Source organism: Centroberyx gerrardi, chromosome 8 (genome assembly GCF_048128805.1).
Source record: "Centroberyx gerrardi isolate f3 chromosome 8, fCenGer3.hap1.cur.20231027, whole genome shotgun sequence".
NCBI lineage: Eukaryota > Metazoa > Chordata > Actinopteri > Beryciformes > Berycidae > Centroberyx > Centroberyx gerrardi.
Window position 1 is genome coordinate 21,904,856 of NC_136004.1, and position 12,855 is coordinate 21,917,710.

The following is a 12,855-nucleotide window of genomic DNA, read 5'->3' on the forward strand; positions in this document are numbered from 1 at the left end:
ATCGATTATTATTGGCAGATTTGGACATTTTGTCTCCGTAATGGAAGATGAAACTACATTTATTTGGCTTTACGACATTCACCTTCCTCCATAACCTACAGTACGTCTTATGCAGCACGCTAAGAACTGAGAGGCGCTTTGCTTTTGGTTTGACTTCAAAATACAATATCTGTAGGTAACATATAGAGCATAATAGATCTGCGTTTCTGCAAGAAAACGTCAAGGCTTCAGTGTGATGTGAAGGCGTGATGCAGTGTGTGTGTGTGTGAAAGAGAGAGTAAGAAAGAAACAGACAGAGGAAGAGAGACACAGAGAGATAGAGAGAGAGAGGAAGACAGATGCTCTAGATAGTAGTTTTGATGGCGATGGTGAGGAAGAGGGCTTTTGGCATGAAAGGGGCCGGTGTGTGATCATGATGTCATTAGGAGTATACAGTGAGACAGACCGGAGGAGGCTGCTGTACTGTGGAACACCCAAGGGACGTCATTACCAACTGGAACTGAGCAGGGACCTGAGCACAGGTCAGACACACAGGAAACACTCGCACGCGCACACACACACACACACACATACAGTATGAGCAAGTGTACGCTTACTCACATGAGTAATGCACATGCATGAGTGTGTTTGTATCCTCAGACATGCACACACACACATAGTATTTCTTACAGGCAGGGATCCATCACATAACAAATGGACAGTTCTGTCTGGCCTCTGACAGCAGACTAGTGCTTTTGTTGCTAAACCTGACGAATTCCTCAATATCTAAGTGGACACCTCTATGGACAAATGTGCCTCATTAATGAGCGCACACAGATGGACAGCATACACACACACTCACACAGACACACACACAACCACAGACACACACACACACACGGACGGCTGGAGAGCTCGTGCTGTGCTAAGTTGCAGTGTGTATACCGGTGTAGCAGTCTGTGCTTCATTACTGTTCACACACAGACAGTTGCAGTGTTTTTGTGTCAATGTTTAATGAGGGGCTGGGAGTCTGGGGACCTTACTGCTGTCAGGAGCTCCTGTAGTCTGGAGCTACCACCTGTTCCCATTCACTCCCTAAAGGCCTTAACACACACACACACACACACACACACACACTCACACACAGGCAGGAGAGCACACACAGGCTCACACACACATACATACAGACACACACACAGAGGCATGTGAACAAGAAGGAACACAGACAAAAATGCGAGTGTACACAAACCTGGGCAAACACACACATATGAGCACACATATATATACGCAAACACACATACAGGCGCACCTGACAAACTATGTGCGCTGATTTAGTCATCCTGTGGCAACGCTGTCAGTGTTGGAAGCATGTAAACAGGTTATTGTGGTTGGCTGAGCTTGGCTGCCTGACAGAAGCTACAAAGACCATGGGAATATCAATTGATACATTTCATATTCCCTGTCGGCTCGCCTAGATGACAGCGTGAAAGCTGCTGCCAGTGAGAGTGATCCCTCTCCGTCTTCCTTCTGACACTGTTGTTTGATGGAGATCTGAACCGTCCCGACTGATAGGCACTCACTGATCTGTTCCTATGCCGACCGGCGCATCTCGTCCACCGGCTCGCACACCGCATCCCATAATGATCCTCGACAGACTTGTGTGAGGTTAAAGTGCGGCTGTGGAAAAACGTTTTTTCCCGTTCTTTGTGTCCGGGTGTGTGTGGGTGTGAACGTGTTAAAGCAGCGTTGGAGAGGGTTTAAATATACATTTCAAAAAACTAACTTTTATTAAAACAAAAACGAAAAAAAAAAAAAAAAAAAAATCAATCATTGACTCATTAACAAGATTATAAAACAGTGATTTAGTTACATAAATAAATTGATATCGGTGTATCAAATCTTAATTTCATAAGCATGTATACATGGGTCATTGTAATAAATAAAATGGGAGAGCAGAAGATTCCTACACAAACAAAAAACTAAAATAAAACAGCTAGAAAGACTCAGAGGAAATCGTTTCTGAAGAGAACGAGAGACACTGGACAACGTATTTTCACCAAACACACGTGAGGAATTGCTTTGTTAAAGCATGAGTTACACAGCCATTCACTTACTAATTAAGGACACTAAAGCTGGGACCAAGGTGGGTTGTCTCTCACCTCTTGGAACGCGTTTGGTTGTTAGATAGATCTCCTGTTTGGTTACTTTAAAGCGTTAAGACAAGGCAAGAGAAAAGGCTGCTTTTATCTTTAATGAACACAAGATAGAAAAAAATGCACAGAAAAAAAAAATGCATGTAAAAAGAAGGTAAAAAGGCAAGTCATGATAGAACAGCTGAACATTGCAGAAGAGACACTGGTCATTCTGTGGCGTTATAAGAATAATGTCCTAGCTAGGTTGAACCTGTGCATAATTATCCATGTGAAAGTGTTGTTGATCAACACACAGGGTTGTATGACTATTAAGCTTCTCTGACAAGGAGTTATAAGGGTCATTTTACTGCAAAACGAAGCCAAGAAACGTCAACAAACCCATGTGAGGCCGGATGCACACTACATGATTTCTGACTGGATGTATCCCCAGTTAGCCCCTTCCCCAAAGCACATCATAGTTTTGAGGCTTTTTTCATTAGGCTGGGAGCATAATTAAGTTGCTCATCAATCTTGAATTGTGTTTTCAAACTTATTGACAGATGGGCTGCAGTAGTCTTCCTTCCTCCCCTCCTATGCTTTAGTCAGTGGGAATGAAGTAAGACATTGTTTTTCTGTACCGACATCGCCAACTTGACTCAACCTGTACTTATGACCGGATCCAGCGTCTCTTGTGTCAACACATGCCTTGTGAGCCCAAAAACCCGTCAACAAGGTCATTCTTGTCCTTCTGATATGTTCCGTTTTTAACAAAAGAAAAGGACAAATAGACGACAAAAAGAGAGAAAGAGAAGGAGAGAGAGAGAGAGAGAGAGAGCAAACTACAGCGGCTTCAAGTATTTCACATTACATAGAATACTCTGTATAAATTAGTTAACATATACTTTCAGATCCTCCATATTCAGACATATACTATGGCATATATACAGAGTACAATAAATGCTCGCTCATGTTGTGTCACGTTTTGTCTTTTCCTGTAGTCAGTCGTTCGCTCGTTCATTTGTTCCACCTTTTTCCTGTGTAGAGAAATCCCTGAGAACATTCTGGTGACAATTACTGAAGGTTCCACACAATGAACTATAACAGTAGAAGTCTAATTTCTATGATTCACATGCACAGAGGGAAATGACACTGGCCTATTCTGAAAATACCATGATTGGTACAATGGTAACTATAGAAGAGATGGTGGAAAGTGACATACTGACACATCTTCTCAGTGTGTGTTGAAGCCAATTTCTGTTGTAAGTACCATTGCTGTCTTGTGAGGGCAGTGATGTACAGCAGAGCCGAATGCAGAAGCAGTCAGCAGGACTCTGACTTATCTCCATATCTCCTCATATGCTTGGTCTCACTAGTGGATCTCTGCTTAATTAACACTGTCAGCTATCACAGATGATAAATATTCTGATAGCATTAACAAATTGGGAGCAGGTACAATACCATATCGTGAGGTAGCCTTCTCCCCCCAGGTAGAGTTTATCTATATCAACTATACAACAACAGTTTTTTTCACTTATTTAGTCAGATTTGGGCTGCACCTGGCTGAAAATCTAAAAGCCGTAACACATTACATAAATGTCCCAATAATACTCATTATCTTTGTCTAATGTGCCATTACTGTAGAGCTTGCATACTGTCCTCAGTCTAAGACAGGTACTCATTATGGAGGTGGGTGAAATTACAACAATAACAACAACAAGAGTTAGCTAAGAGCATTGTTGTGTGTAATGAAGCTAATGCCTGGGACCCGGAGAAAACTAATGGCTGCTCAAGTGCTGCTGCTGCTGCTGCTGCTGTGTCTGGAGAAATGCTGACGGAGGCTTTCTGTCGGTGCTAACCCAAGCTGTGCCGAGCCGAGCCGAGCCGAGCCGAGCCGAGCTAAGCTGTGCAGTGCTGCCCGGTGCCCAGCGGTGAGGGCACCGGACAGAGGGAGGTGCTCTGTGTGGTTTAAAGCCTTAGTTTCTCTTTGAGGATGCCGAGACGTCATTTTGTTTCTTTTTTGTTTTTACATGAGCGCTATCGTAGAAGGGCTTCAGCCACTTGACAACATATAACTCAGTATAAACTGAAAAAGGGAAAAAAAAAAAATAAATAAAAAGATGCTTAAAACCATAAAAATAAAGAATCCAAAATTAAAAAAAGCCATTTCACTTCTCTTTTTCCTCTCGCACACATGTAGAGAAATACACACAACATTCACAACGTGACAAATTTCCTCTCTTCTGAAAAATAAAAACACTTCTGTACACATAGTAGTAATAATAATAATAATTATTATTAATAATAATAATAGGAATAATGTTTATAACAATAACAACAGCAAGAACAATAATACCGCGTGTGGCTCTGTTGATTTTTTTGTCATCTTTTCCTTTCTCTTTTTGCTTCATCCTACAAGTCACATCCCTCTTTTTACTTGTCTATTTTATAAGTCCAAAGAAGTTCAAAAGGCAGACTCAAGTTAATAGAAAAGTACTAGAGCGGGAGGGAGCTTTTGGCAAAACCCCCACACCTCAGCCTCAGCCAAACCTCTCCCTCACCAGCATCATGAGTTTCTTTTTGCCCTTGTAGATCTGTTTCAGGTTGTCTATGAACTGGGTGAACTGAATGTGTCCGTCGTGGGCCATCATGAACGTCTCCCGGGCTTTCCCCAGGAACTCGATGAACTCGCTGTAGTGGCGCGGGCTGATGTGTGTGAGCCGCGAGTGCGTGGTGTTGATGTAGGCCCCGATGGTGGCGTCCAGCAGCTGCCTGAGCGGCGCCTTGTCCAGGGACATCAGCTTCCCAGAGTTCCTGCGGCTGTGCAGCGCCGACACCATCCCCGGCGTGGTCAGCGTGCACCGCCGCAAAATGTCCGACAGCACGGTGGCGCACTTGACGCTCTTCACCACCAGGGGGATGACGGCGGCCAGCTCGTTCTTCCCCAGCGAGTGGCTGAGCGCGCAGGCCCACAGCACGTCGTTGATGGCCGGGTGCGTGTCCTGGTTGTAACTGAGGTTCAGGTGAGCCATGGCTAACGTCGCCAGCTTGTACGCCCTCATGGGGTAACCGCGGTGTTCCATGTAGCGCGCTATGGTGAACAGCTGCGTGTAGCTCATCCCCGTCGCCGCCGCGTCCAGTACAATCTGGTAGGCTGTCTCGAAGGCGATGTGGTCCTTTTCGCAGAGCGTGAGGGCAGAGAGGGCGCAGTTCTGGGGGTCCTTCATGGCACACTGCAGGGCCAGGGTCCGGGCGGAGGAGGCCAGGTTTTCCTGCTGGTGGCAGTCCAGGTGCAGGCGGACGATGGTGCTGTTGGACATGACGGTGGTGGCCACTATACTGGTGGCCTCTGTGGGGGTGAAGAGGGTGAACCAGCTCTGCATGATGCTGTCCAATGCGTACACGCCTGGCCGACACAAGCAGAGAAATTCACAAGATTAAAAGCAGCCAAACTGATATATCGACATCTTAAAACAAACAAACAAAAACAGTTCAGTAGTCAACTGCCGATAACGGTCGTTGACGATAACATACTGGATGTGTTAAGTTTGAAAGTAGGAAAAAGGCAAGACAACTTACCCACTTCAGTGGCACATGTGACTAACCAGCGCACCATCTCTCTCCTCCTCCAGTTTAATGTGGACAGAGTTATCCGCATCACCTGAGGAAGGTGAGAAAGAGAAGGAGAGGGAATGACAGGTGAAGGAGTTGGAGGAGAGAAAGTATTTGTTCGACAGGTGGTACTCAGTGGATCTAACTAAAGGGAAACTAGATAAACAGATCTAATACTTTCAAACAAACTGCACAAAACTAACAACACTGGCACCATTCCCAGGCAAGTCCATTTTGAATGTTTGTTCTTTTGTTAGCTAATTCAATCTTGGTTTCAGCAGTATGCTGTGAGTACAATAAGGGCTGCAAAGATTGTGTGACATTCTCAACAATCTCAGCAATGTCAAATCAATAATTATTATTTCCCGTTGTTGATGTGTCTTCAGAGATACTCAGGCCTGCTTCGTTTCTCGCTCTTCATTTGTATTTTGACAATGGCTCATGCATGCAGCAGTTCTGAGGATGATGAGCCCTCAAGCCAGTCTTCAAAGCAAAGACTTAAGTAGAGCAAAGCATGGGAAGATTTCAAGGAATGTGGTGGTAATGTAGACTGTGTAAGATCAACTTGGCTTACTACCGCAGTACAAGCTTCCTTGACGTGTCTATCCAGCCACACAATAATAGTACTTCCAGTCATAAAGTAAAATCCCTTGTGACGAACATTACATTGGTTTTTTGAGTAATACAAAATTGCAAAATCAAAATAAAGAATATATGTAAGGAGGAATTTGTACTAATTGAAAACTACTGTCGTCGTTTCCACCACATGAAAAAGAACTTAAGTTGCGGTATTAAATCACAATTACAAAGGCAGCTACACAGGACAGTCATATTAGGTTGACTGCCAATTAGCAGTATGTGCTAACTTTAAAGGTCTGATTACTTTCATGTGTGAGTTTTCAAAGCAACATGAGGCAACTAACAGTTTCAAAGAGGACAGATAGCCAGTGCCTGAATTGCAGATGTATCAGATGTATCAAAATGATTTAATGTGGCAACAAGAACAGTCTAGAACATCGTCACAACATCTGTCCAACTTGAACAAACTGTATCAGCAAAGAGGAACAGTTGTCGCAAGTTGAACCTCACTGACGGGTATAAACGGACATTTAACAGGATAGTTACTAAACGCCACAAAACTACAGCCACAAAAACTGCCACAGAACTGAAGTGACACGTCTGTGACCGCTCAACAAAAATTGTACGTCATGAGTTTCACAAAGCTGGTATTTATGGTAGGGATGCCATTTGGAAACCACTTGTATCTAACACAACACGCAAAGATGCATAACCTGGTCTTCACCATTTTTCCTACATCCAGACAGGTTGGAGAAAGCCAAAGCATGCCTTCAACCCACAACGTCTATTATCAACTGTTAAAGACGGTGGATGATCTGTAATAGTATGGGCAGCCATCTCATGGGACTCATTAGGTCCGATGATTGCTCTGCATGGTCGTATAACGGCCGAGGAAGATGAGGCCATTTTACAGGACCAAGTGCACCCTATGGTGCCAACACTGTTCCCTCAGGATGTTCCCATAATCCAAGATGATAATGTCTCCATGCACACTGGTAAAAAAAATCATTCAAGAGTGGTTTCATGAACACCTGAATGAAGTAAAATGCCTTCCATGGCCTTGCGAGTCACCAGATCTAAACATCACTGAATCGTTATGGGAAATCGATTTACTCATTTCATCCAAAGAGCTACAAGCTTTCCTTCCTGAAGAAAGATCCAATATCCCTGTTATCTGTTTTCTTCTTGAGCTGATTAACTGATTATTCCCCAGAATAATCGTCAGAATAATTATCAAAGTAATCATTTGTTGCAGCCATAGGTACAATATAGATCTCAGTTAAAGTTTCAATTTGATATATAAAACTACTTTTTGCCCAAAATGGCTGTTCACATCCTTGGTGCTCCAAGCTCTATATACGTACATCAGATTCTATAATGTTAAAGCACCGTAATTCCAAGTCATACTTTATTCAATAAGAAAGATACAGTATATCCACACAACTTGGATGGTTTGAATAGACATTTTCCATTCAAATCAGCATTCCTGAATGGTCATTTGGCTGGAGCACCTAACATGGCTGCAACTGAATTTTTCAAAACGGCGTTATGGAAATCAGCATTAGTTTTGGGTGAATGACATGAAAAACCAAATCGTGTGTCTTAAGATTTCAATGGTGACTTTGTGGAACCTTCAAAATGTTCAGTGCCTGATGTGCATTCTACACAAAGAATAAAACTCATTTTCATGATAACCTTATAAAAAAAAAAGGATCTGCGGCAGCCATCTTAGGCGCGCCGTCGGAGACTGAATCAGTGATTCCAACAATACAATGCCCTTTCTATTCGTTCCAGCTCTGTGGATATATGCATTTGTGCTGCAGTACATCCGACATTAGGCAAGCTATGCAGTTTTGAGACACGACGCGAGTGTGTGTGTCGGCGTACCTGCAGTCCCAGCTCCAGGGAGACTTTGAGAAGTGTGATGTCAGGCAGGCTGTCCATCAGAGTGGCGATCTTGAAGGCATCCTGTGCCAGTTTGAAGATGTGAGACGAGGAGTGAATGTTCTTCTGGATGGACTCCAGGACTGTCTCCAGCCTGCGACTGTCACCTGGGTGGGACAGAGGAGAGCAGGGATGATTTAGAATAGGATAGAGATTATGGTTGTATTGTGTGTGTGTGTGTGTGTGTCTGTGTGCTGGCATTACTATCTGACTATCTTCAACTACAAGTGAAGTATGCGTACCATATGTGTTTTTGTCTGTGTATGTGTGAATGTGTCTCTGCACCTTTGGCAGCAGTGAGCATGGTGGAGGCCAGCTCACACTGCTGTGACTCTATGTGGCTGAGGGTGAACCAGCGCGGGTAGCGGTTGGGCACCACAGACACGATGTGGTGCGGTCGCGACAGGTCACCGGACGACGCCGTCGACTCCAACACCGGCAACCTGACAGAGACAGACAGCAGGGCAGCGGAGTGAGTGAGGAGAGGGTTCCTTCAACTGGAGGACCAATGATCAAACTGATCTCTCTGTGAGGGGGGACGAGTGAAAAGAACATTTCCCAAGGGAGATCAATAAAGCAGCACATTTTTTTTTATTGTTGCTGTTGTTATAATTAGAAACCAAACAGCTTGCTTCAAGAAAAGAATTTCATTCATATAAAAATACATTTTAAAACATCAACCGGAGAGATAAAGTCAAAAAAAAAAAATAATGTAGGGAGGAAAGAAATGAGGGGCGGAAGTATAAATAGAGAGAATGAGAACAAAGACAGATAATCAGAGAGAGGCAGACAGACAGGCAGACAGACACCAGCAGTCCTAGAATCATCAAAATCATACATGTAATTGAAATCACTTCTTTCTTCGTTCAGCAATAGGTAGACAGACAGAAATACAGACAGAAAAAAAGTGAGTCTTCATTATGAGTGGCCTGAAAGCACGACTTCAATGATCACAGGGGGATTATAGTTAGCATATCCCTGCAATTTACTTCCAACCTAGTATTTAATCACCTAGAAACCAAGGTATAATTAGTATTTTCTTCACTCTAATTGGTCGTAATGAAGTCAGAGCCATGGAACACCTGCTAGTGGATGAAGGAGCTCCACTAGTTTCTCTCTCTCATTACAATATTACTGACAGGGCCTAGTCTCCACCACCACCACCCTGAGCACCGCCACCATTACCACTGTGGCCAGCTCATCTCCAATTCTGCTTCACTTCTCTTTCCTTCTCTTCCACCTCCGTTTCAAAGGTCTTCTTTCCTTCAGAAGACAGCACAACCTGGCCTTCCCTCAGCCAATCACAAAGCTAATTGAGTCCACGGGGAAATTAAGGAATTCACCTTCCAGCCCCGTAAGGCTGGACACACATCAAACACATACCGACACACATGAATGAAAGCGCCAACACACACAAGCGCGCGCAGACACACACACACACACAGACGCAGACACAAGTAGACACACATGCGCACACACCTGCCCTTCTGAAAACACATCAAAGCAGCCTAGTAAAAGCAATGTGATGCTAAATGCCAGTTTCGATTTCAGAGCAAAGTGCATGTGATACGGTTACCACCTGAGCAAAGGCATGTAAAAAAAAACAAAAAAAACACAGCCTCTTCTTCAGTCGGTTTTGCCCGAGAGGACACCAGTGGGACTCGTCTCTTGGAGAGGGAAGGTGACAAAAACCCAGGCGAGATGTGTGAGTGTGAACACTGACACTTGGTGTGAAATGGAGATGTTTGGAAGCCCTAGCAACAGCCGGGTTCATTCCACACACGTCTAAAGAGCTGCTAAAAGCCTTCCACCACACTGGGGCCTTCTGGAAGATTCCTGGGGTGTAGCAAAGCAAAAAAGGCCCTGGGTAAAGATGGAGGCCTCATCAACATTCCTGTCTTTGTTTGGCTTTCACCAGAGAGCCAGAGGCCTCCATTGGATGGGAGCTTGAGAGGCTTGGCCTGCTGAAAAATAACCTCCTCGAAACGTTGGAGGAAAATCCATACTGGGCTATTGTTCCGCGAGAAAAAAACATAAATGATGAAAAAAAGCCTCATGGCCTCCCCTGAACCATTCAATCTAAGCATATCCACTACTAGTACAGCATATTCCCTGCCATGGTTACATTCTCATTTAGCACCTTGTAAACTACTGCAATATGGTGCACATCGGCTATAAACATTATGGTCTTCTCGCTGCAATAACACTATACAAACTCTCAACTCAATGTCACTCTCTGTGCTTAAAACATCAAATTAAACTCGTATTTCTTTACAGCGCTGCTTAGCCGGGATATAAATGCACATTATCAATGAGCTATAAGACGATATAACAGAGTGAGCTCTAAGAGGCGATCAATCCCCCGTGCGAGGCGGTGGGGAGGGCAGCGCTCGTGTCAAGCGGGTCCTGTGGCGCTGTAGCACCCTGTCACATCTGAAAGGGACACGGCAATACTCATCACACCAGAAATATTCAAGGGCGACGGTGTTGACTGAGGCTGCGAGGGACCAAGGGAGACAGACGCCTGCTGGTGGAGGGACGCAGTTGGGCAATCGGATGTTTATACAAAATTGATTGGGTGTAGTTATATTTACACTTAGCATTCGCTTTTAGAAGATGGGAGGATTGTTGATGGGGTAGTGAGTGGGGAGCACACACAAACACAAAATACACACACACACACACACACACACACAAGACACAGAACAAATGAAAGGGAGGGAGAAAGAGCGAGACATTGACAGAAAGCAGTCCAACCAGGTTTTTACCTAAATCCTGAGGTCCTTTGGGTTTCTGGTCAGCATCACCATGACGACTGACCCCTCTACCTCCTGGTCTTTCCCCTTCTGACTGTAAACACCCTTCACTTCCATCATTTATCAAATACACATCCATCAACTAGGCTACACATCCGCTGGAAGACCTCCACTCCAGCACTCTTCCCTATATACAAACTCCCGGTTGGAAACCTTCAGTGTGACGCCTGACAAGAGGGATCAAGTCATTCATGACCCGAGCTGCAACGCCCAGTTTTATTTCACAGCTCTGGAGGTGTGCATAGGATGCTTTAATGTCCCTTTAGTGACACACACCATTATCATACCGCCACTGTTGAGTGAAAACCTTGTATCTCCAACATATACATTTTTCAGGAACTAAGAAAAAAGCCTTGTTTTTAGATTGACCATCACGTAGATTTGAGATTTCCAATGAGTTTTGAAAGGGTTTCATAAGCACCAAGGGTGGCAGAATTTCCCTAACCCATAAAGGAGTGTGTAAACCTTAAATTGAAGACATGAAACATGAAAATCAAGAAAGTGGAGTTACAAGGTTTTCACATGACAACAGTGATATGAGGTTATGTAATGATGGAACAGATCCTAGCTTTTTTGGTCTACTCCTATTGCTTACATAAAAATAACATGAACCTGATAATATTGCTCTATTCTGCCTCCATTGTTTTCAAGAAGTGGCCTAATTTTACCTGTTCATAATTTTCTCTGTGTGTGTGTGTGTGTGTGCGTGTGTCTGAAAATAGCTTGAACACTGATGGGGACTATAGATTCCCAGCAGCTAATTTTGGAGGCTGGCTTCATACAGAGATGTGCATAATAAAAGACGAAAATATTCTACCAAAGTGAAAAATTACACAGATCAATTTATTAATTATTTTCAGGGGTTAGATTAAACTGTGTTAGGCTACACAGTTTTATTTATTAACTCATCCAGCGCTGTTCACAAAAGAGGATGGTTACAATGGAGATGGAAAATATTGCCTTCTAAAGGGATTGACAGGGATTTGCAAATGGGACAAAATCAAAAAAGATAACAGTAGTCCATCTACGCTGCCTAAAAATGTCATTGGTGTATCATTGCTTTAGTTTATCCTAAGATAACAATTATTAAAGATTGTGGATTAGGCAGAGGATCAAAGGTTGTGGATTAAGCCGAGGATCTAGATTCATTAGCAATGGAAGTCTCATATCTCATATGGAAATCTCAGTGGGATTTCTCTCCTTGGGGTTGAGATAAGGACAGTCTCTCTGGAGTCGGAGAGAGGTTCCACTGTTGCTGCATTGAAATTCTGGGCAGCCCGTGAACCAGTAGGCAGCTCCTCTGTTTTGTTTTGGCCGCTCAGACCAAGTCATTACACAGCATATGCTGCTCTCGCATGCTTTAATTAACCTCATCCACAACGCATGAACACGCAAGCGCGGACAAACGTATGCGCACGCAAATGAAAACATGCACACACTCTCTAAAATACTCTGCAATATCTACTGGATGTGCAGACGTTTGTACCCTTCCTGTCCTCCCTGTGTGGAGTTAGTCCGACTCCCCCTCACCTCTAAAAGAGCTGGCTTGAGCGAAACGGTGAAAGAGAGAAAAATAGAGAAAGCAAGTGGAAGTGTGAGAGAGTGAAAGAGTGTGTGTGTGTGTGTGTGTGTGTGAGAGAGAGAGAGCTAGACTTTCCCTCTCTGTCTTTGTATCAATGATAGTGTTATAATGGGTCCATTAAAATAGCCCCGGTTCTTTTACCTCCTCCTCTATATTTAACCGTCCGCCGTCCCGTGGGAGCGGGGAGGTATATGCTATCATATTACACTACGCT

General features: G+C 43.9%; 1 protein-coding gene across 1 annotated transcript in view; it reads right to left on the reverse strand.

Annotated features, from left to right (window-relative positions):
* Positions 1 to 1,714: 1,714 nt before the first annotated feature.
* LOC139908177 (zinc finger SWIM domain-containing protein 6-like) overlaps positions 1,715 to 12,855 on the reverse strand; it is a 48,299-nt gene continuing 37,158 nt past the window's right edge. The window contains exons 11-14 of the mRNA XM_071894776.2: positions 8,529 to 8,686; positions 8,187 to 8,350; positions 5,688 to 5,769; positions 1,715 to 5,514 (exon numbers count right to left, since the gene is read on the reverse strand). Coding sequence (XP_071750877.1) covers positions 4,649 to 5,514; positions 5,688 to 5,769; positions 8,187 to 8,350; positions 8,529 to 8,686 — 1,270 coding nt within the window. The 3' untranslated portion in view covers positions 1,715 to 4,648. The remainder of the gene's footprint in view (positions 5,515 to 5,687; positions 5,770 to 8,186; positions 8,351 to 8,528; positions 8,687 to 12,855) is intronic.